The sequence below is a fragment of the Amphiprion ocellaris genome, chromosome 24 (assembly GCF_022539595.1).
Source record: "Amphiprion ocellaris isolate individual 3 ecotype Okinawa chromosome 24, ASM2253959v1, whole genome shotgun sequence".
NCBI lineage: Eukaryota > Metazoa > Chordata > Actinopteri > Pomacentridae > Amphiprion > Amphiprion ocellaris.
This window is the reverse complement of record NC_072789.1, coordinates 7,869,596-7,894,031: the sequence shown is the minus strand read 5'-3', so window position 1 is coordinate 7,894,031 and position 24,436 is coordinate 7,869,596. Positions and strand designations below refer to the sequence as shown.

The 24,436-nt window shown below is 39.5% G+C and overlaps 2 protein-coding genes across 4 annotated transcripts in view; one reads left to right on the top strand and one right to left on the bottom strand.

Annotated features, from left to right (window-relative positions):
* LOC111562774 (chloride intracellular channel protein 4-like) overlaps nt 1–19,705 on the bottom strand; it is a 32,996-nt gene extending 13,291 nt beyond the window's left edge. The window contains exon 1 of the mRNA XM_055008234.1: nt 19,584–19,705. The gene's annotated coding sequence lies outside the window, so the exon portion shown is untranslated. The remainder of the gene's footprint in view (nt 1–19,583) is intronic.
* Nucleotides 911–24,164, top strand: rcan1b (regulator of calcineurin 1b). Of its 3 annotated transcripts, none has more exons than XM_023261494.3 (5): nt 911–1,047; nt 1,384–1,528; nt 18,486–18,659; nt 19,605–19,764; nt 22,287–24,164. In XM_023261494.3, the coding sequence occupies exons 2-5, from the start codon at nt 1,406–1,408 to the stop codon at nt 22,469–22,471; spliced, it is 642 nt and encodes a 213-aa protein (XP_023117262.2). In that variant the 5' UTR covers nt 911–1,047; nt 1,384–1,405; the 3' UTR covers nt 22,472–24,164. The 3 variants fall into 3 exon arrangements, with proteins under 3 accessions (XP_023117262.2, XP_023117261.2, XP_023117263.2); XM_023261493.3 differs by having other exon boundaries at nt 918–1,251; XM_023261495.3 differs by lacking the exons at nt 911–1,047; nt 1,384–1,528 and adding an exon at nt 14,340–14,986.
* Nucleotides 24,165–24,436: the final 272 nt, after the last annotated feature.

Below are 24,436 nucleotides of genomic sequence, written 5' to 3'. Positions count from 1 at the left end.
CATGGCGATATGACCCTTAAACGTTTTCTCAGGGATACCAGTGGTTGTTTCGATGACTTCAAATATAGACATTAAACTGGTTCTGTTTTGCTGTTAAAACTATAATATAACCTATGATATTGATGCTCAAGTTGGTTATAGTAAAAATATGTTGGACAAAAGGGAGGTTTTGGCGTTATATTGTGATATCTTCACAGCCTATCATCTATAGTATGGAGTTCAGGCTATATGGGTTCCGTAAAGCATCTTAAGACAATCTGAATTGAAATTGGCACGATATCAACAAAATTTAATTCAACTGAAAAAAACTGAATATCTGGAGTGGATGTAGAAGTGATTTGGTTGCAATTTTAAAATTTTTAAAATTTCATGTGTCGATCAACTGTACTTATGAAGTCTTGTGCGCTCAAGACTGCTGGAAAAATGTACTAATTACAGACCCATATTTAATTACTAAATTTTATTTAATTGATTTTTAAAAAATGAATACCTGGAGTGGGTGTAGAAGTGACTTGATTGCAGTTTTGGGCAAAGTTCAAATGTGTTTTTTCACCTTTTAACATTTCAAGTGTCTATCAGTTGTACTTATGAATTCTTGTGGCCTCAAAAATGGTCGAAAAAGGTACTTTTAGGGCCTGTAATTCAGAAAATATTCTTAGTATGAAGGTAAAAGTTTCTCATGGCTTCACTAAATATACAAAATTTATTGTACATTTAACAATCAGATGAATCTGAGGGGGTCAGGTGGGAGACACTGACTATTTGTGTGTCAAATTAACTTTTTATGTAATAAAAATAATATTTAAATATTTGTCAGGGTAATTGTTGTTTATGTTGTCCACGAAATAAAAAACTGAAAATGAATTTTAAAATATCAAACCCGGAAACGCATATCAGCTGCTCCGTTTGCGTCACCTCCTTTATCCTCTGCGCCATGCTAACTAAAAATACCCGATAGATGTATTTGTAGTTAATTTCCCAGAATTTTCTGCTGTTTCGGATGAAGACAGTAACACGAACAAAGCTACCACCTTCAGCCAAGACTGAGTGAGAAAACATTTCCCCGGATCATCGTGTGTTTGTCTTGTTTCTTAGCATCTTTTCACTCTCCATGTTAGCATAAACCTGCTAGTCAGCTTAGAGCAGCTTTTATTCTCAGGAGCAGCTTTGCAGCTTTCTGTTGGCTGTTTGGAGAAAACACGGGAGGGTTTAACTCCATATTATCATGTAATAACGCCCTGAGCTTTGTTGGTAAGTACGATATTAAATGACAGGCAAAGCTACTTTCATCTGGCAGCTAGCGGGACATGAATGATGGGCGTTAGTCAAGTTTTTGTGTGCATTTCTGCTTTGCTAACATGGTTTCGTCCGTGTTATTTTCAGAAAGAGATAATAGTAAGTCGCGATGCAGCAGTCAGAGAACACCAGAGAGGAGGAGGCCACAGTAGATGTCCGCTTTACCGATTTACCGAACGCCCTCATCGCCTGCAAAGTACCGGAGGATTTGTTTAATGAAGGGGACCTGAAGGTAAGTTAAAATCCGGTGTAGCCATGTTATTGAATTGTGTGTCTTTTAATGTGCTACACGTGTGCCGAATTAAAGAATGATGCTTTTGGATTCACAAAATGCATAAAGTTGTATTTTCTAAAACATGTATGTAATCCATTGAGCCAAAGAGTCTTAAATCGCTTGACTTTTAAATGGACTTCGGTGCTCTGCTGTGCAGATCCACACACATCCATGTTCACTCCCACTTTTTTTTATGGATTTAGACCACTAGATGGAGTTAATACTTCAAACAATAACACTGTGGTGAAGGCTGACCTGTCACAAACTTGCATCAGTTTAATTTTATCACAGCACAGGAATGAAAACGGACAGATGGATGCATCACTGGGATGCTTCCAGTATTATTCAGCTGGCATTTGCTCCCAGTGTTGCATAACACAGTAAATTCGGAAACAATCCACAGACAAGTAACATGCGTGTGAACACACCAAACATATGGATCTATTTCTATCTTTTTCCCCCTTGTGTTCTTGTGATTGTTCACAGTGGCAGGGTGTTAATTTGCGAAGGAATCTGACTGAAGATTCTCTTATAACAAAACAAAGCGCATGCCTGTCAGCTTGGTTTATTTTAGCATCAGTCGTGATCCACTTTCTCCATCAACGAGGCGTTACGTTTGACTCTTTTGTAGTCAGGGTGATGTCTACAATGCATGGCAGTTGCAGCAGCTAATTACATATCCCCAAACTTTAACTATTTTTAGTGTCATCTTTGGTAGAAAAGCACATCCATCTCATTGTAACATATCTAAAGGTATTATTTTAATACTGACAGCAGCAACAGTAACCAGCCCTGTGTGAGCAACTGCTGAAAATCATGCAGAGGATTCAGGAACAAATTGTCGTCAATAAACAAACACTTGAGTTCACAGTAACGAGTCTCTGAATGGAATGTAAGTTCAAGTTATGACTCATTGGAAAGTGACAGTGGAGCAGTGCAGTCAGGCTAAAGCAAGTCTCGGTAGACCTCGTCAGTTCCATGCCTGCAGCAGTGTTTACAGTAATCACTAACGATTTGAAATGTGCAACCAGTGCGTCAGATTTACAGAACTTCGCCAGTATCTGGGTTACAGGCTCCTATTTTTCACAGGAAAAGCCATGACATACTTTCTCCCTTCAAAGGTATCCGTGATGAATCTGCTTTTGCCTCAGGTTTTAGGGCAGTGGTGGGTTCTGATTTAGATGAATCCAGTTCTGAAATACCTTCTTTCTGTTCCGTAGCAGCAAAACTACATGCAACTTTACAAAATAAATAACCTGTTTAGTCCTTGAGTCATGTAACTGTACTTGTCTTTCCAGGGCGTGAATGGAAGCAGTTATTTTTCATCAAATTTTATTCTGTAAATGCAGTTTTTAGTGCTGTTAATGAGCTTGAATTAGTCAGAGGGGAGGATAAAGTATTTAGAAGTACATCTGTGGAGGAAAAGTATTATAAAGAGTTTAGTATCCTCAACAGAAGCTGTGTTAAGTCTGATAAATGTCCCTAAGTGGTGTTGGTTGTGTCAAAGTTTGAAGATTTGTATCATTAGTTGCACTGATCCACTTCACTTTTACATTTATATGAACTGGCAAAATTTTTTCACAATAATAAATGAAACTGGTGGGCTCTAGTTTCTCTCTATATCTAGGATTTTTTGAATTTCAGTGGAGTCTAGAGGTTGCTGTCTGGCATCTTATTTATCTAAAGAGACATATATAATTCTACTTTCATTTCATAATCATTGAAATCCTCCATAAATTGATTATTTGTTGTTTAAAACCCAGTCACTAACTTGTGCTGTTGGTTAAGATTGAGCAGAATAGATTTTGAGCACTTGGTACAGTCACTGAGGGTGTGGCAGAGTGGTTTGAACAATGACTAAAGCTGTGTTGTCAGTGTGCGTGGAAAGATGAATTACAGAACAACAGACAGCGGAAAACAGTCGAGGCCTCAGCAGGAAACTCATCGAGCTTGTATCAATAAGTTTTTTGTTGAACTTCGGAGACAGGAGGAGCAATACGTCCTCCATCCTGACTGGAACAGAGGAACAACTGTGCAACAACAATTGTGGGAGGATGGGGTAATGTGGCAGTTGCTGAAAGCCACCTGGTCCTTTTGTGACCAAAGTAAGAGCTGAGTTTGTATTATTAGCACAAAGTCAAGCACCTTTCTGGAAGATGTTGGACTGTCAAGGTCGCTACTTATCTTTGTGATATTCGTGGACAAAATCTCAAGTCTTAGCTGGTGTGAGGAGGAGAGTACATCTGATTAATAATCTTCATCGTCTACACTGCCGTTCAAAAGTTTGGGGTCACTTAGAAATGTCCTTATTTTTGAAAGAAAAGCAATTTTTTCGATGAAGATAACAATCAGAAATCCAGTCTAGACATTGTTAATGTGGTAAATGACTATTCTAGCTGGAAATGTTTAATGGAATATCTCCATAGGGGTACAGAGGAACATTTCCAGCAACCATCACTCCTGTGTTCTAATGCTACATTGTGTTAGCTAATGGTGTTGAAAGGTTAATTGATGATTAGAAAACCCTTATCAATAAAAGTGTGAGTTTTCAAAGAAAACATGGAATTGTCTGAGTGACCCCAAACTTTTGTTCCTCCAATTTTTTAAAAAAAGTGGATGGATCAACTTTTTGTTTGTGTAAAAAGTTTCTTCTTCAATTCAGTTTGGACTGTTTGTGTTGTTGTACCGTGTCCACATAGTTAACACACAATGCGCCTGTGTGTGTTTCAGTTTTGTTTTTTTTCGTTCTTGTCAATCGGCGATGGACTTTTCTGATTTGTCAGGTTGATAAAGAGTAGTTTAAAAAGTCACACAGATAAATTGTGCAGGTGTGAAACCAGAAAACACAACCAACAGCTGATACACTATTTATCAGTGTCGTGGATGAACCGCTGTGTGTTGTGTGCGCTGTAGGGGCTTTGCTGACGCTAATGGAAAAGGGAAAAACAACAGAGGAGAAGGGCAAAGGGCACCTGGTGAAAAAAGGACTTGTGTTTATTTTTTTCCTTGTTTCCTTTCTTCCGTGAGCCGGCTGCTTTTCCACTGGGCTTCTGGGAGGATTTGAGGGTCAGATGATGTATCATATGGCAGAAGATTCCACCGAGGGGGTGTGAATGTTTCACAGATTCTTGAGAACATTCAGTTGTTTTGGTTCTCTTAAAGGATGAGTTGCTCGAGAGAGAGAGGGAATCATTTACAGTAAACAGAGATATTAGCCTGTTGGTATTAAACAGAAAGCACAATAACTTCCTCGTGACAACTTGGATTGTAATTGGTTTTATCATGTGTTTAGTCATCTGAGCAAAGGCCTGTATCAACCTTTCATGCTACACTTAGTGTGACCTCAATACTAATGTCAGTGATGTTACTGCAATATTAGATTGTTATGAAAAAGGGAAGTGTGTTGTGTGTTCATGCATGTGACCAAGGGAATACTTAGGTATGTGAAAGGCAGGAAAGAAAAAAATGAAAAACGCATAATAAGGAAATAGTGGACAAGACAGTAGACATGTACGTGCCTACATATGCATGTATCCGAACCAAAAAAAACCTGTTGTCAGGTTTAAAAGGCATGTTGTCTTTAAAATATTGCCAAAATCAAACTATTAATAAGAGTCTGAAACTGTAAAAAGCAAGAGAAGAATAGTTTAGAACTTTCCAACAGTCATTAGCCCCTTGATGCCGTAATTTATTTACAGTTAAAAAACATTTTTTTGTGTGTTTTGCTTTCCAGCTGATGTTAAAATAAGTGGAGATTGTTAATTTATCTATTACACATAGAACGTAGATATATATTGTAATAATAACAGATATATAATAATTAGGGCCCATTTCAACAGGTCCTACGAGAAACCAGTGCTTGCAAAAGGTTCCGAGGTACGTATTGAATATGCACAGACCGGCATTGGGGGAATGGATATGATATCTCAGCTGCAGTCTGAATGAAAGTGGTATGTTGGGAATTCGCGACAATAAGCGTCAAGGGATTAAACTACTCGCCTGGCAAGTGCAGTTCAGTCAGGAAGCTTTAAACTGTGATATCACATCAGAATCACTTTATTCTACATGTTTTTATTAATAATTTGTCCAAAAATAAACCTCTAACCAGATTTTGTGGCAAAAAACCAAGCCATGTAACACATATTCCAGTTCTCGGCTGAACTGCATGCTGTATTTGTGCTGTTCTGCTTTGTATAAAGTATGAAAACAAATTCAAAATTTAATTAGTAAAGTATCAATAGCATGTGGAGTCACCTTTCTTTTACAGAAAACCAGTAACACCTGTGTGCACTTGGAAAAATGTTGTCCATATTGATATTACGGGTTATTTTGGAAAATAAGTCATCAAAGAAATTCGACTTGAATTTTTTTTTTCTCCTGTTTTTTAGATTAATGGCAACATAAGGTTGTTATAAAGCATGGAAGACATTTTTGGAGTTCTCTATAGTTGGAGTCATAGTTGTGCTGTTTCTATAAAGGTGCAGGACTTCATATTACAGTCAGAAATGAGCCCACAGTGAATAAAAATGTGACAGGAGCAAAACGAATATCGATGTTGATATCATTCACATGAAACCTTTGCTCAAGTGGAGGAAAATTGACACATCTGCACTCTTAAACTAGTAAAATACAGTAAAACACACACACTGCAGTCATCGTGGCCTTTAGAAACTATGGTCGGTGCAGTAATGACGGTAATAAAAACTGGTGGCAGCGTTCTTAACAATCGTATAAATTATTCCGGTTCGTCCCTGCTGGATTTCTTTGCTTTGTGTTGTTTGGCTGTAAATTCTGTTAATAATCAAAGCTTCTAGCCTCAGAATATGATGCATTGTCTGGAAAGACCTTTACAGAATGCATTTTCCAGCGCGTTGTGCATGTTAGACTGTTTGGAGCCCAACTGGAGCAGAAAGCCGGCTAAAAACAGCATGAACAAAGCAGCATGGAAGAAGAGATTTAGGTCAGGGAAAACTCTCATGCAGGTCTGGAAAGACGGCCCAGCCTCATGGACTTTTCCAGCGGGACACACCCAGCGTCAGGGTGAGATCATGAAAAAGTTAAACACTTAATTGTATTTAAATCTCGGTTTCATTATCTCTGATTAAGATCAAGATTACATACGTGTGATCACAGTTTCCAGCGCTGCGATTAGCATTATTGGCCTTATGCAACCGGATCAGCAGGGTTAGACATGGATGGACAAGAAACTCATCTGAATTTTTCCAGCCACCCGGATAAAAAAAATGTGACCCAGATCAGACAAACAAGTTTCACGGCAAATGGAAAATGTGAGCGTGCTTGTTTTGTTGTACACGCAGTGACTCAGAGTTAGTTAGTCCCATCAGTGGAATCTGGCTTCTGTAACTTGATGCCTGTCTGGCTGAAAGCAGCAGGACGGATCACGAAACTGTTTAAGGATGAGGGTTTAAAAATAAGTGCAGTGAATTTTAGTTGAAGGAACTGGAATCCACCTAAAAGTCCAAATGAGGGGTTTGGTCTGTTGCTCATTGGGTAAATAAATGGAAGCAGACAGCGCTGAGGGGACGTAATCCTTAGTTTGTGCAACAGTTTAAGACCAGCAGAGTTCAGCTATCTGTAGATTATGAAGGAAAAACCTATAAATGTCAATGTATTTCTGCACTTTTTCTCCCTGCCTTTAAATTCCCAGTTCAGCAGGCAAGGTGAAGCAGCCACCCGCTGTTTGCTTCTGGAAGAAGTGATGATTTCCTAACGAGGAATATGAAGGGACAGGCAGAGCAGAGGTCCAAGTTCAGTGTGTTTTTACCCTCCGCTGTCGGTCTGAGAGCGTAAATAATCAGCTGTGCCATAAAAGAGGTTCACCTGTGGACACTGGAGCACATGGCTGAGGTTTATATAGTGCTACGAGGGATTTAACGGAGTGTCTTTTTGGGGCGCCCCTGCTAGATTAAGGCAATATCACCAGATATGCACCCATTTTCACTATATGTTGGTCTCATGTCTGAATAAACACCCGTCTCACATTTCCATTAAAGAAATCAGACTTCTCAAGTATGAACAAATGCAGCCATATTAAAGATATGTACCACAAAACTCGCCAGTGCTATGAAAGGCATGTTGTTTTTAAAAAATCATCCAAATTACACCATTTATCAGAGCCAAAAACTGCAAAACTACTTATCTGTAACATGTCATTCTGTTGGAAAACATCTAAATCCTCAGCTTAAAATTGTTATATTCCATCAAGATCATTTTATTTGACATATATAAAGCATTTGCATCAGATTCTTTTATAAAAACTGCATGTTCAGCTCCCCTCAGCACAACTGTGAAGCCGTTAGTGACTCATGTGACCAGCAGTCACATGACAAAAGTTCAGGGTCTTTTCAGCTGAAATGCAGCCTGCAGGTGTTTAAAATCATTCATTTTTTGATGATTAACCAGCTGCTTCTAAATGCTGTCTGTTATTAGGTTGCAGCAATATTGTATCACAATAATTTTCTGCACTAAAGAGTTCTTCATCTCTATGACAACAGCACAATAATGGTTAAAAGAAGAGGATACTCAAAATGGTCTTTTGTGCAGTATGATGCAGTTATAATGACAAAAAGTTCCAGAATTTTTGAAATGTGACTTCGAAGTAGTGCAAAGTAGTGCAGCATTTTAGGGTTTTTACTAAACCTGGTCAAAGCAAACAGTTTATTTTTGGCAAATATAAAAATGAAACATGTACTAGAATGAAGTGATTCTAATGAAATACCACGTTAAACTGAGATTTGCACAGATTTCACAACCAAACAATCTGTTTTTACAGTTTCTGGCTTTGACTTTTTACAATAAACAAAAAACACTCACCTGCCTTTCAGACCTGCTGCTGGCTTTTGAGGTTTTGAGGGTTAAAAGTGACAGTTTGCTGTTTTAAAGGGGTGATGACAAAACTGCCAGTGAGTAAACATGTTAATTAGTGTGATTCAGAGCAGCTGGTAGGCAGATTTTGTGACTGTTTTTCAGAGCAGGCAGGCTGTTTCTGGTCTTTTTGCAAATCTAAACCAACTGGATGCTAACTTGTCTGTAAGAAAGTGAATAGGTTCTGTTCACGAATGCAGTTCTTGAGGAGTTGTGTGTTTTTATCGTCAGGTGCAGCACCATTTTGTCCTTGCATCAGCCTTCAAATGCCAATCATTAGTTCACCTCGACACTGGAAAGAAGAGCATGATGCAGTCAAAATGAAACAGCTGCCTAGTAATACAATGCTGCATGTGTGACAGGCAGGATTTGATCCTGTGTGCACTGTACACGTGCACACCTTTATCTGTGTGTGTGTGTGTGTGTGTGTGTGTGTGTGTGTGTGTGTGTGTGTGTGTGTGTGTGTGTGTGTGTGTGTGTGTGTGTGTGCCATAGCTGTCTGTCTAGTGAGGGAATGGAAAAAATGGGGAGATGAAACTAAAACATAGGGATGGAAAAAATGCAGGGCTGAGCATGCATGCACTCCTGCGGACACACACCACAGCAGGGTGAGGCTGAGGCCTGGAGATGATTAGCACCTACACACACATGTTCACACGGTAATGTTTAACGTCAACAAACAACACTTACATGAGAGCATCGCTTTCACTGTCGGGGAGGCTCGCTAGCATTAATTACACCACTTCATTTTCCACACGCACATTTTCCGTCGGTGCCATTAGTCATTTCACTGTGCATTAACACCTGCACTCAGCGGGCCGCAGATATCATGTACAGTATGTCGACATGTTGGGCTAATAGTTTACTGGTGGCCGTGTTCCAAGCAGCAGACCGCTGGCCAGATGTCGCCGTCTGTCTGCGGCTCAGATGGAGCTTCTTAAAGTACATGTTGTGGTCACCGTGTCTGTGCTTTAGCTGTCAGCTCGCTGTCTGAAGGTCCAAAAGGGTCAAACTCTGCAGAGCTGCTTGTTGTGTAACGGGACCTGGTTGTTTATTCCTCAAGCGTTGACACAATTTACGCTGTTACTGATTTCACTTTTCTCACAGAAATGTATTTAATAGCCAGAGCAAGGTGTCAGTGTTACTCTGACTAAAATTGAAATGGTCAAAAAATATCAAAAAACTTGACATATTGGCATTTAGTTTGCAGCAGATGCATTTATTTGGAGATTTATTAGACCCCCCTAAACAACTGCATGCAAAGTTTTACTATGCAGGAGAGGATTTTGGAACTTTTTGACGTCAATCACAGCAGCAGATAAAGTTATCACGGTGACCTAAGTAGGGTTTTTTGAGTGTATTTAGCAGCTACAATGATAAAATATATTTAAAAAGTCTCTCTATAAATGAATAGACAACACTTAAAGGTTTTTTTTGTCTCTTTTGCTGGTGCATCCTTTAGAATAGCACCTGCTCTGCTATACCATTAGTGTTCAAATCACTTTTTGTCTGGTGATAATTGAAAGTACTCTCATACTTTTGAAGCCATGTGTCTTTGGAAACTGAGTAGGATTTAGGTGTGAACAAATCAGACTCCACTGCCATTTTCTAAAACTGTAGCACATTTCTGTTTTAGTCATATTTTATATTTTACTGTTTCATTTATTTTGTAAAAACATGCACTGGTAGTCACACAGCAGCCTTACATCTAATAGCAGGTTGTATTATTGGAGATTTTAACCACGTCTCTGGTTTGACAACACATCTTCACTGTAGACCTTTCACCCAGTACATGATAAATTGGTCCTTCATCTTTCCATGACACAGGTCTGTAGTACTTTGCCCTGTAACAGTCGGAAAAACACAGGTGTACCTACTCAGTTACGACTGTTGAATTAAGTGTCCTGGATTGCTGTCACTGTGTCGTGGCTTTCGGGGAAAGTTGAAGACAGCCACAGCTATTGGTCAAATATAAATTCTTTATGAGTAACGAGTAGAGTAAGCAGTCTGACACTGTGGAAGTGGTCATGCTGACACAGAAGTCGTACATTTCTCTCACTAGCTTGTTTCAAGGATCTGTGGATATTTCTTCTCTGAGGAAATGGTTATTATGGTTGACTATTAACCTCCAAGGTCAGGGTTTCAGAAAAACATTTTGATAGAGATTAGAGATGAACTAAAATGTGGGTTGATATGGATGCTGATTATTGTCAAGAAAGACTGATGACCGATATTTGGAGAACGCTCGCCTCTGTTTGTCTTTTTAACTGAGATTGATCAGTTTGTCTCCTGCTGTTCTTCTCTGTTTTCTTAATATTTCACTGTTCCATCACTTTTATTTTCCACTAAGGTTCATATCTTAAAGCTTTATTGATTGTTGATCTCCAGACTCTGTTTCAGGTTAATCTGTGGCTGCCTTCTGACTTGGCCACTAGCCATTAGCAGAGCAATAGCCACTGTCAGAGTAGCTGATTTCCTAGTTAGTTTTTCTTGTTCAGTTTTTACAGTGTCTGATTGTAAGACATTTCTGAGACCACAGAGTGACGACAGACAGAGTGGAGGCTGAATCACACCTGAAGTAGAGCATTTAATTTATCAATAATCGGTCAATACAAAGACTGATATACCTTAATAAGCCACAATAACCTGCCAGACCGTTAATCACTCTATCCTTAATATAAATAGAGGGCTTCATTTCATCACTCAGTACTTGCAGCACTCTGATATTTTTTTATTATGCATAAAATACTTATGCAAAGTTTTGAGAGTCACAAGAGACTGATTTAAGACAACTCAGACTGAAATGTCACAGATCTTCTCTTTTGTTTTGCTCCTGACGTTAGAAAATACTGCTTTCTTTTCTCTTCAATTCCCATTTCAGCCGAGGAGTCAGCGATGTTTTGTGCAGCACAGGGTGCTTCTGCATGACATTAATTTCTTTCTGGAAGTTGTTATTTTTATGTGGGACAGAAAATAGCCAGAGGTCTTTTTGACACCCTCAGGGGCCCTGAAGGGGCCGACTGTTGTGGAAAAACTGCTTCGGCTCTTATGACCTTAAAAAATTCAGCCAACACTTGGTCAATCTATTGCATTAGGGACAAAAGCGGAATGTGTCCAGCATCTCTTATTTATAGTATGACAGTGAAACTGTCTTTCCATTGGCTCGTTTTAAACGGTTTGACAAGTGGAACCTATTAAATTCTTCTTGACCACATCAGAAACTCTAAGCCTACATTCCATATGTTAACAGGGGCTCTGAGGAATCTGGCCTCAGCTCTCTATTTTTGACTCGACTTATATAACACACACACATGTCCCATCACTGAAAGCAGCTTTAACCCCAGAATATATTTTGATTATGAGTCGATGATTACCGTAGAAGTAAATGACCTATGAACTTGAAACTCACTTTAATTTAACACCGACCGTCTCACTTCCCCGCCTGCTGGTTACAACAGGGTGACCAGTCACCAAACGTCCACAACAGTTTTAAATTAATCTTCACCTTTGTGATGGAAACTTTCCGTAATAAACTTATATCTAAATGAGTCTGTGCTCAGAATTGCTTACAAATCTTTCCATAGTTTAGTGATCTCAGTGAGGGTTTTTATTGCACATTATTCCACGCTGAAAGATCAACCTTTCTCAACATATTGAATGTGAACTTATTCTGTTAATGATGTTGTCTTTTTAAGTATCTTCATCAGAAACTGACATGAGAATGTAGAACAGGGGTGTCAAACTCATTTTAGTTCAGGGTCCACATTCAGCCCAATTTGATCTCAAGTGGGCCAGACCAGTAAAACCAGAGCATAAAAACCTAGAAATAGCAACAACTCCAAATTTTTATCACAGGTATCTGGAACTAAATGATATAGTATTTTACTTTATGATCAAAACAATAAAAGTCAGATAAAAAAAGACAAAAAAACCCAACAAAAACAAGAGAAAATGTTACAAAAATGAGACATAAAATGACAAAATAACAAATGAACAATCTAATATTTTACTTCATGATCAAAACAACTTGTCATGGTCGAGAAATTATTTTAAATTTCTAGTTTTACAAATTTACAGTTTGAATTTGATGTCTTCTCTGTAATTTTTACACTTTACAAAGTCGTTACGTGGGCCGGATTGGACTCTCTGGTGGGCAGGTTCTGACCCACAGGCCGCATGTTTGACACCCCTGATGTAGAACAAGTAAAAACTTAGACTGAAAAACTAAATGAATCTCTGCTGAAATGTCACTTGCATAATTTGGAACAAAGTGTAAGTTAGTTAAAAATCACATTAAGACGGAAATATTTAGAGATACTTTATGTACGTATCCATAATTAAGACATATTTGGATTAATAGACTAGTTCTCAACAATTAAATTAATCTATTTTGATGATCTATTAATTGGACTGAGTTGTTTGTTTTTTGTGAAAAAGTCTGAATTCACTGATTCTAGCTTTGTCAGTGTGAATATTTTCTGGTTTCTTTCTTCCTTTATTACAATAAACTGAATATCTTTAAGTTAAGTGGACAAAACAAGACATTTTCAGGACCTCATGTTTCTTTAGGAAATGGTCTGTGTTTAAAAACCAACCAACTAATTGATAAATCAAAGAATAATCAGCAGATTAATTGAAAATCATCAGCAGTTGTAGCAATACTGAGGAGTAACGCATTGAAAGACTAAAAGGCGAGATACTTCAGACAGTAATTTATTTTTTTTTAATGCACTGGCAATTTTGACATATTTGCTTTTATAACATGTCTTCTTTCAGATCAGTGGAAAGAGAACATCCAAAATACTAATTTAGGTGTTTATTCAATGACACATTGTGCCTCAGCAGCCATAGATTTTAATTATAATACAAATTTTTCAAGGTTGTTTTCTCAAAATAGGTTTCTCTCACTCATAAACCTTCACTTCAGTAGCATAAACGATACTTTTCGGCTTTATTTCTCTCTATATTCTTAAGGATTTTACAGAGAGGTTGTTTCTTCAATATATTTGGGTTGTGGACGAAACAAGGCATTTGTCATCTTAATCTTTTGGAAACACTAATCAGCATTTTTACCCGTTCTCTAGTATTTTATAGAAACAGCTAATGGATTATAATTGCGTTATCTTCCACTTAATGTGGGGGATGTAGTCAGCGAAGCTATTCTTTGTCTGTTGACCTCTTTGGAACCAAGAAATGTGGTCGCACACAGGTGCAAATGCTCACAAATTGGCTGCACAGTCTGGTCTTGTTTTCCAACTGCACACTTCCCCTCCACTTCAAGCTCTCTGCTATTAATACCTCATAAAAGCATGTTATCAAACTGCATACTTTCCATGAGTACCACCTCCCACCTCTTGCTTTGTATCCCTTCCCTTCCAACTAGACAAGTCTTTCCACTCTTTTTTATTTCTGCCAATCTCCCTCCTTGTCTGTCAGCTGTTTTTTCCTTCTGCCTTTGTCTGCTCTCTCTCTCCCTCCATCTCTGCAAACACTGACATGTTTCCTCATCATGGCCAGCAGACTCAGAGTCAGGTGACAAGTCTTTGAGAAATTAAAAGGTGAAAAGGATCATTGTGGCACATTTTCCGTCCAACAAAGGATTTCTGTAGAAAGCAGATTAATGTGTCAGCAGTGATGTCATTATTTTCCAGTGGCCCTCTTTCTTTCTGTATGATTACTCAGCGTTGGGCAGTATCTGTTAGAACAGGGAAGCGAGAGAGAGAGAGACAAGGAAAAAAAAAGCAAAAGACGTCCCTTCCCCCTCCCAGACGCGATTGGCTTACAGTGAATGAACGAATGAATGAGACCAGGAAGAAGAGAGGGAGGGGATTGTGGGTAATGCGTCATCGGCTGGCAGGGGCTCTTTTAAGCAGCTGTAGGAAGCAGGACGAGAGAGAGGGAGAGCGAGCGAGCTCAGGAGAAGCTGAATGACATTTTGGGCTCTCCACACCCAGATCTCTGGAAAATTCCTTCAGTTTGCAGGTTGCTGCTGCTGCAGAGCCGAGAGAGGCTGGATATTCAGGGGGGAGCAAAGCCGAACGGTGGATCTCGTCTCTCAGTTGCAGATTCAGACTTGATAACCTTGGAATGTGGGTTAGGAGGCTGCGAGTTTCCCTTGAATGAAGTGTGTCTGAGAGAATCTGTTCGCCCCGACGAAAGAAGACCCACGTGTGAGGAACTGGTGCTGAAAGAAATAATAATAATAAATTTAAAAAAAGACCTCGACCTGTTTCCGGTTTGGAAGCATCAATTACTCTCTGCTCGTCTGTCACCCTGGGGAAGGCAACGCTCCTCCGACCCCCCCATCTCCCCCCTTCCTCATCATCATCGTCATCATCATCATCTTCCTCATCGTCGTCTTCACCCTCGTCATCCTCAGCGTCCCGTCGCGCCCTCACCTCGGTTATCAGGTGGAAGAAGTTTCGGCTCCCCGGTTCGGCCGTCATGCACATCAAGACCACCAAGTGTAACCGCTTCTGCCTGGTTGCCTCGGTGACCAACCACGAAGTGTTTCACCGTCCCGAGGCGCAGGTAAGATGGCAGCCCAACTGTGGTCCTCGAAATGTATTCATGCAACTTGCTGCGGTTAAGCTTTTAACAAGGCTTTTTAAAAAGTTTTTATTTTGTAGACTAGTCACCCTTTGATTCTCAACATGGGTCAAGAGAAACCCATTTTCCATTAAATATGGGTTTCTCTTGACCCATGATGTGCATAAAAGAGTCAAGGATGCAACTTTCTTAACCAATTACTGGCAGCATTATCAATCAATAACTGATTATTGGTTCAAACGAACAAATCACAGTGAACATTGAGCTCAAAGGCAGCTTGGTTACATAATTCGCTTGGCTCCAGGCTCCTGTCTTAGTAAAGCCGATGCATCATGATATTGTGGCCAGAATCCATTAATCACAACGGAAGTCTTTGTCATGGTGCCCATTGTTAGCTAAACCCCCACAATGCTCTCTGCTTGCCATCACAGAAGTCAAAACTACCACCTCCTTCAGTGACTACAATAATAAACAAATTAAATGCAGTGTCCATCTCATTTATCAGTAGGAGGCTCCACCTGGTGGTGCTTCCAGGTACTACAGCTAATGTACAATACATTATCTGACATGCGTGTGCCTCATCTTCTGCCTTATTGGAGCAACTGATCGATTAGCAGTTCAGCTTTAACATCTATGTATACTTCACAATAGTTTGTCTGGAGCTCTATTTAGCTGCAGCCTGTGTATTTAAATTTTAGGCACTTTAGATGCTAAGACTCTGTTGTGCAGTACCATCAAGGTGGTGTCTGATTGGTCCAACAGCAAGCTGAAATAGCCAGCCAGAGTAAACAAAAAACACAGTGAAAACCTGTTGTGTAATGTCTTTGAAGTTTAAAATAATGATAGTTGTGTCATCAGGGTTATTTCAAGCAGGGATGTTTAATTTTTTTTACTTAATATGTAACATGGGATGGCTCTTCATTGATGCCCCTCTAAATTACTGGAATACTACTTCACCATTCATTGTACAAATGGACTTCTGAAGGGAAAACCATATTACGCATGTCTCTTTCAAGCAGTGTTTGATGTAGTTGAGCGCCAACAGTATTTAAATAGATGGACAAATACAATCTGTAGTCATTCCTGTGTATTCAGTGAATGATTTTGTCTCTATCATTTACCACACTGATGTTATTATGTTGTACATTTTGTTGGAGATCCTGCAGAGAACCGTCTAGAGAATTGCAGACGAAGGAAACTGTTGATCATGTATAGATTTCTCTTGGCGTTCAGGTTTATGTGTGTTTTGTCTTCTGTGCTTTGTGCGATTACGAGCGGCTTGAAGACCTCTCAAAGCCCGACTGAGCATTTCTACCTGATGATTCACTGCACAACTCCACGTTCAGTGATTGCTCTTGTGCTGCAGTGCAGTCTAGTGGGTACAACAGTCTGACTGATCACTGCAGGAGGCAGGGATGACTTGTCCAATGCTATTTTTATCCAAATATTCAAACTGTGATCTTCAGTCTTGTTGGGAAAGCATCAGCTGTTTTCCAATCATCTGTATACCGGGTATAGTAAATCTAGAGCATTCTGATTTGAACAGCCAGCCATGCAGTGAATTCTATTTTTAAATAGTGTTATATTGTTATAAATAACAGCAAATACTGTTAGAGGGGTGCATCTTGAAGCCTGTAGTCTGTTGTTGTTATGTTGTTTGTTACATCGAAAGACGTTTGTAGCTTTTATTCTGTCCTCTGTTATATAAATGGTGTGAACAAAATATTAAAAATATCTCTGTGTTACATCAGGCATCGTCAAGAATGATATGAGTCAGGACAAACATAACTCAACAGTAAACCTTTCCCCGGTGACTTGTGCTAAATGTGCCAGACTCTGCTAAAAATGACACAACTGGTGTTAAAACAGGAGCATTTAAATCTGAAAACACACACATTGCTTCCTTTGACTGCAGATTTAATCTGTTCAAATGTTTGAGCAGGTTTTTTCCGACAAATTTTACACACGGCAGCGGATTCTGCAAAGTAATTTCCATATCAGTGAAGTGATGCGATGATCTTTCTTTGGTCTTTGGCTGCTGCTGCCATTATTCAAGCATATCTGATCGGCAAAGGTAAGCACTTGGGCGTCTTCATTGAAAACGACAGCTTACAATAGAGTTGCGAACCATTTTTCACACCATGCAAGAACAAAAGTTCCAATTGGAGCTTGACTGATATATTGTTGGCCGATAATATCAGCTGATATTGGTCTGTTGCAGCTATGTCGCTATTTACATGCATGTAGTGCGATTATACACCCTTTGTTTTACAGAATACAGAAAAAAAGTGATTTAGAAATGCGTCATCACATAATTTGTCCGCAGAATAGCTCAACTTTAACCTTTAAAATACTCTCAGCATTATCTGTGGCACATGCAGCAGAGCAGACAGTGGTGCGGAGTCAAGCGGTGCCTGTGTTTGGTAGGTTAATAGTTTGTGAAATATCATCTCTGGAAACTATCCATCAATTTCACTTTTCAGTACAACTCAAACATAATAAATATCCAGAATTTTTGCTCCCTAAACTCAATATCAGCCCAAAAAAATCTAGCTCTATTGAATTAAATTGATGTATAAAAGCATGTCATGTAGACGGATCAGAATATATTGTGATGTTCGACCACATTCCAAGTCAAGTCAGTGTTTTAATTGAACAGTGAGCGTCCGACTGGAGGCCGTTTGCATCACAGTGAGGAGAAAACAGCAGTTATCTCTTTGTGCGGCTGTTCTTTGTAGACGTGGTCATTGTTTTGGTCTCCCTGCACTCCAGCATTGTTCTGGCTGTCTGCTGGGTTCTGCAGCAGCTCATTATTTACTGTTTTTGTGTACACACTGACCTCATAACCCTCAGAGTTACAAGACTAAGTGGTCAGAAAGCAGCTATTAGCCGAGAACGGTCGGCTTTTGATGGATGGTTTCTGCAAGGGCGACTGCTTCGTTAAATAACGGAAAATTGTGTGTGTTTAAATAGCTGCTGCGTCAAGGTGTGGATGTGTTTAGGCAGCATCCATCATTTCTGATGTGCTGCCATCTCAAGTGTATTAATGAACTCACTGTGTGTGTGTGTGTGTGTCCTGGAAGTGGTTATCAAGGTCAGCCGTCAAGTTCATTTTTCTCTCTTAATTAGCCCCTATAACAATAATTGGTCATCCCAAATTGAGGCCAAAGCTCCCCTGACGCACACAGACACGCAAAGGCTGCAGGCTTTCTTCAGCGAAAAGCAGGAACAGATATGGTGTCTGCTAATAGAAGCTATTTTTATGAATTTTATTCATAGCGTCTTCAAGTCTCATAAGTGTATTCATGGCTGCCTGTGGCTCGCAGTGTTTAGTATTTTTACATAAGAGGAGCTGAAGGGAGCAAATTGAGTGGAAATGGAGGAGGTGGTGCAGAAGCTGGTCCAATTTTGCAGATTTGAGTCATCGTGTTACTCTAATCCTAATGTTTTCACTTCACCCTCCCCTCTCTCTGTATTTCAGGCCAGCTTTGAGGCCTTGTTCCGCTCGTTCGACCCGGAGGTGCAGTTCCAATACTTCAAGTCCTTCCAGCGGGTCAGAATCAGCTTCAGTGATGCTCTGGCTGCAGCTGAGGCCCGACTCCGACTGCACAAGACCGACTTCAACGGCAAAGAGATGAAACTCTACTTCGCGCAGGTAAAAACTCTGAGAGTCCATCTGAGATCAGTCAGATACTGACCTTTGGCACAAAGAGCTAAAAACCAGATGAGACTCTGCTGCAATTTGCATACAGCCCCAAAATGAAATGTTAACCCCCTGAATTTGAGCAGTTTCTCCGCCTTTTTTTTGTTGCTTCTGCCACATTTTTACTTTTTTTCACTGCAGTATAAAGTCCTGCACGTCTACAGAAAGAGAACAACCATGAAGAAGGAGAAAAAAGTGATAACTAAAGTTAAATTTCTTTTGTTATTTATTTTACAAACTTTTTTTTAAATGGAGTAAGCATTTTTGTAAGTGTCCACAGGTGTGACTCTACACACATATAAATATTTACGACTTACATTTTTTATTTCCAGTTCAGCCAAAAAGTCCCTTTATTTTTGTCATGTGGCTGTTGGCTGCAGCAGAGTTAAACTTGACTTGTGCTGAGTGCAGATTTTGTAGCTTTTTACAGAATCTGGTTCGAACAAATGACACGTTTTTGAGAACATATTGACTTCAATGAAGCACTGCAATTTTCCGCTTAGATTTGGTTAATTGTCCTGTCCATGAAGTTGAAAATCAGACCTTTTTTTAAGCGTTTACAGTTTCTGGCTATAATAAATTGCCTATTTTAAATTAAAGACAACATGCCTTTTCTTAAGGTTCAGAGTGGAAGATGAATAAATGATAGATTGTGAAATAGTCTGATTTAAGTGTATAAGTACTGTTTTTATAGCTAAAAGCAAAAGAAACCTAAATCCACTGAGTTTTTATTATTTCTTCAAATGATTTAACTGATTATCGGTTCATTATTGTTTTTAATATGGTCTATTCATGTTATTATTTAACACTGAACCCTTTGAGACGTCTCACATGTGAGCCACCTCCATCCTAAGTTGCTGAGTCACTGAGACTTACTCGTGCCGTTCTGTCCTGCAGTCTGTCCACATAGGAAGTCCTCGTCTGGAGCCTCCAAAGCCAGATAAGCAGTTCCTCATCTCCCCTCCTGCCTCCCCTCCGGTCGGCTGGGAGCAGAGTCAGGACGCCACGCCGGTCATCAACTACGACCTGCTGTGCGCCATCTCCAAACTGGGACCAGGTACAGTCCAACCTTTGAACATACAACATCCTTTAGCTTTAGAAGCTGTGTCTGTGAGTCTGATAACATCTGGAAACATCAACTGTTGCTACATAAAGAGCCCCAAAATGAACAACATGATGAGTCTAAACTGTCCTGAGTGATGCATGAAGATGATCTTTAGTATTTATTGCTGTAAAGTGTCATGAAAACACACAACTTGACCAGTCTAACAATCCTAGTTGCTTGTCTATGTGATTAAGTGTCAGTGATAAAAATAATGTTGAAATTACGTCCAATTTAATCATCGTTACAACCAGCATGCAGTCCTACTTCCATCTTCACACCAGTTACTCAGTTGAATAAGGAATTGACTCATTAGTACACAAATATTAACATATAACACTTATGCAGTTACATGTTATTATCATATACAGGAAAGAGTGGAACTGGAGCTTCTTACAGCATTTAAAACTCAGATTTAACTTCTGCATAATAATATCTTAGATATCTTTTTCATGCTCCTGTTTCTGAATTAACCCTGTAAACCCCACTGTTGCAGAAATACATCAGTTTTATTTTTTTTAAATATATATATATATATATATATATTAAAAAAAATTTTTTTTGCTATTTTTCATTCTATCAACATTTTTTTGTTTATTTAGTTTTTTTTTTTAAGCTAATTTTGTTGTTTATATTTTTATTCTTTTGTTTCATTTTGGTCATTTTCGTTCATATTTGGGTTTATATATATTATCATTATTTATACTTTTTTGTCTGTTAGTTTTTTTGCTAATTTTCTATATTTGGGTTTATATACAGAATTTTTTTTGTTTATTTTCTTTTATTTTGGCTGTTTTTTTTTTCTACATTTGGGTCTTACAGGGTTAAATGAGTCACAAACTCCCGGTAGTTTAATTACAGGCCAACTTCACCTTTCTGATACCAGTTTTTTCTCTGTGTTGTTGAGTATTCTGGTTTTGAAATGACACCAAATTTTCTGCATTGTCTCCAGCATCAGGCTGACATTACATCCCACTCAGTGTACAAAAATGAACATAAAATAATGCATTTTCTTTCTTTTGCCACCTCTGCTGTATGTTAAAACGCCAGTGAATAAAATATGAGTCATATTCCTGTCACCGTGACTCTGACCTTTCCAGATTTCAGACAATCTCTTCCATGCAGTTATAAAAAATATGATTCTGCTGCGAGCATTATATGATTAGATACATGTAAAAAATAACAATTTCCTTAATGTGAAGGCCAATATAAAACAATCTCCAAGTATTATTATATCAGGTGATGGAAGATTTAGATTGTAAAGGTACTGAAATAATCTGGAAAATAGTTCTTTTCAGTGTCCTACGTCTTTTCATCAAAACCTGGTCCACAGTGAATCATGCTGTCTGCACTAGTTTAGCTCGTCTCCACACTGATTTAGTCACACAAATATCAGAAATTAAAGCTCAGTTCCTCTGCGTAGGAGTGGAGTCTAAGTTTGGCCGGTTATTTAATTAATTTGGGGTTAGTCACCGTTTTGATCGTTCCTTCCAGGATTCAGTTGACTCATAAGGTGTTAAAATAATGATCCAAGACTGACAACAGTAAGATCCAATATTAGACGATCTTAACACAGTGTCTGCAACCAGCACTGATACTGAAGCATTGTTGAGAGCAGATCTGTAATAAATGTACAAGGTCAGTACTTTATATATATATATATCAAAGCTACAATAGTGAGTTTTAGATGAGAGCTTTCTTTGAAGGGAGGCAACAGAATTCAATTATTCTCAGCAAGACTTTGGAGCTTTTTCAAGTTCATTTCAGTTGATTCTCCAGCGGTGACGTCAGCTCTGTGACATAAGGACTTCATGTCTACCCACAATGCATCCCTCAGGCTCTGAGTCAGCTGGTCATTATGCCTCCAAGGTGAGGAGTCGGGGCCGCACCGTCGGTACGTCCTGACAGCTTACAGAGCCGACGACCGGCTGAACAAACGGCAGAACAGAAAGCGAACAGCTGAATCTCTCACCTGGAAATGTGTGGACGGATCTGGATGCTTCCTGCTCAGACAGCGTAGAAGAGTTTCCTCCTTTTGTTCCGGAGGATCTGCAGCATCGTTTGCATACTGGCCGATCATATCTTCATATGTGGATCCTGCTGCAGGGCTTTTCCACACTGATGCTGTAAAAATAGACACCGATCTTGGTTATTTGAGTGTTTTGAATGAGTTTTCCCACCTGAACGCAGACAAGTAGTGAAGGAGAATTCAGCTGTAAATAAGTTTTATATCAGAACTTTTGTAAACTACTTTCTGAACCCCAAGCAGTTGCTGAGCATTTTTTGCTCCTTTTTTTACTGTAATATAAAATCCTGCACTTCTCCAGAAACAGCACAACCACGTTTAAAAGTAGAGAAAAGTCACTTGCTCACTTTGCTCATTCAAACCAGTCGTAGCTCCTTCATCTGTCTACCGAGAGCCTGAATTTAAATCTGCGGGACTTTCTGACTTTGCATTTCTTCTCTTTGACTCCCAGGAGACAAGTACGAGCTCCACACCGCCACCCCCACCACCCCCAGCGTGGTCGTCCACGTGTGCGAGGACGAGCGCGGCGACAGCTCGGCGCCCGACGACAGCGACCAGGACGACAAGCCCCGCCCCCCGCGGCCCAAGATCATCCAGACCCGGCGGCCCGACTACACCCCCGGAGTGGAGCAGTGAAGCGACGGCGACGTGGAGGGAGCAGAGTGTAACATTTCATCCAGAAGTGATCGGCCAACATGCTCTCAGAGCTTTTGAAGAAGGTTTGGGGACTTTGAGAAGGCGCCCGAGGGTGCTGTCCCGTAGACGAGCATTTCATAAGACGGAGGGAGAACACATAGCATGGAATGCTGCATTCATGTCCCGTGGGAAACACAGGAAGTTCGTCATGATATCTATCGGCTGCGTGTGAATTTGAGGTGGATTGACATTTGGAAGCGTAGGGAATCATCTAATGTTTTAACTATCATGGACGAAGACATTTTACGTGACGCTAAACGGGCGCAAAGCGTGTAGAAAACCACTCAAGTGATTCGGATGTTGCTTTCTTCCCACGTGACATGAATGCAGCATCGTTTTGATGAGTCATGTTTTCCTCATCTAGAGTTTGTGGACTGAACAGACCGAAGAGGGAGACGTGTGTTTTTCTTTATGTTAGCGATGTGACTGTTGATATTTGCTAGGGTGCTACATGTGTCCGTCAGTGAGCTGTCGAGGCTGAGGAGCTCCATCTTCCACGCTGCTGGCTTCTGCTTTTTTTTTTTTTTTTTTTAATTTCTGATCTCCTTGTAAGAGGTCGTGCAGCTCCCCACCACCCTTCACTCCCGTTTGATGTCCGCTTTGTGGTGAAAATGTAAAGTCGAGGCTCGCCTTACTCACAATCTACAGCTGAAATAAGGAGCCGCAGTCTTGTTCCCGTGATGACTTCTAGTTCACTTTTTCTGGTGTTTTGCTTGTGGTCTAGCAAATGCAGTTTAACGAAGCTAAATGCCTTTTCTAACGCGTTTTTTGTGTGTGTGTGTGTGAATGTAGAACTCACACTCAAGCCGAGGTCATCTGAGGGCTACATGACCATTCTGTTAAAAAAAAAAATGAAATAAAAGAAAAACAGGGCTAACCTTTTTTAGCTCCTACGTGGGCTGAATAGTGTTTTGAAGTCTGTGTGGGAAAATACAACCGCAGTACTGTTATTCAACCGATGATCCCGGTCCGTCTGAAAACAATTCTTCTATGTATTCACGTCCTGGTGTATTTTTGCATGTGTGGGTCTCTTTTTGTGTTGCTTTTCCGGCCTGCCACACACACACTGTTGTTACATTATTACGTCCTGACACTCACGTTAGTCCACAAATGTTGTTGCACATCTTTTTTTCTTTAAGATTTGTATAAAATATTACAACACGTGACGGTTTCAGACCTCAGATGTACCTGCTTAGCTTCTGTTTTTATCATTTTACAAGCTAAAGTTTAACTAAACGCACACTGTAACTTAACACATGACAAGTAAAAAGGATTTAAAATGAAGTGGAAATAATCTGTTTTTATCTTAAGCTACCGGCTGACACTGAATCAGATAATATAATAGTTATAATTCCACTTTAAATGGTTGGAAACTGATCTATAAAAAGATTGTAAATTGTGCTGAACGCCACGGTATTTGTAGCTCTTCTCCAGCTTTTGTTTTAATTGCTTTACTGAGTTTTCTTCTCGTGGATCTCATGTTCAGGACGATGGGAAATGCTTGCTGGTGGAAAGAGCACTGTGAAACATCATCTGTCCCGTTGGAGGTTACAGAAAGCTGTTTTTACTAGTACATTTATTTTAAGGAGGAGCAATTACTGAGTTATCATTAAATAAATATTTGACCATCTAACCTCACGTCTCTGCGTTTTAAGTTAAATGTCTGGTGTTTAACCTCGTGTCGACCTGCGGGTCAAAACTGACCCGTTTTAAAGTTGGAAAATGTGGAAAAAACAAATTTTCACAGTGAAACTTCTGGTGTGCACATTTTCAACATTTTGGGGAAATTTTTGAACATTTTTTTGTTGAAAAATAGAAATGTTAAAAATGTTTAAGAACATTCACAGAAAAATCAACCAAAATCCAGTGAAATTCACTGTTAGATGACTCTTTCTGTAAATATGC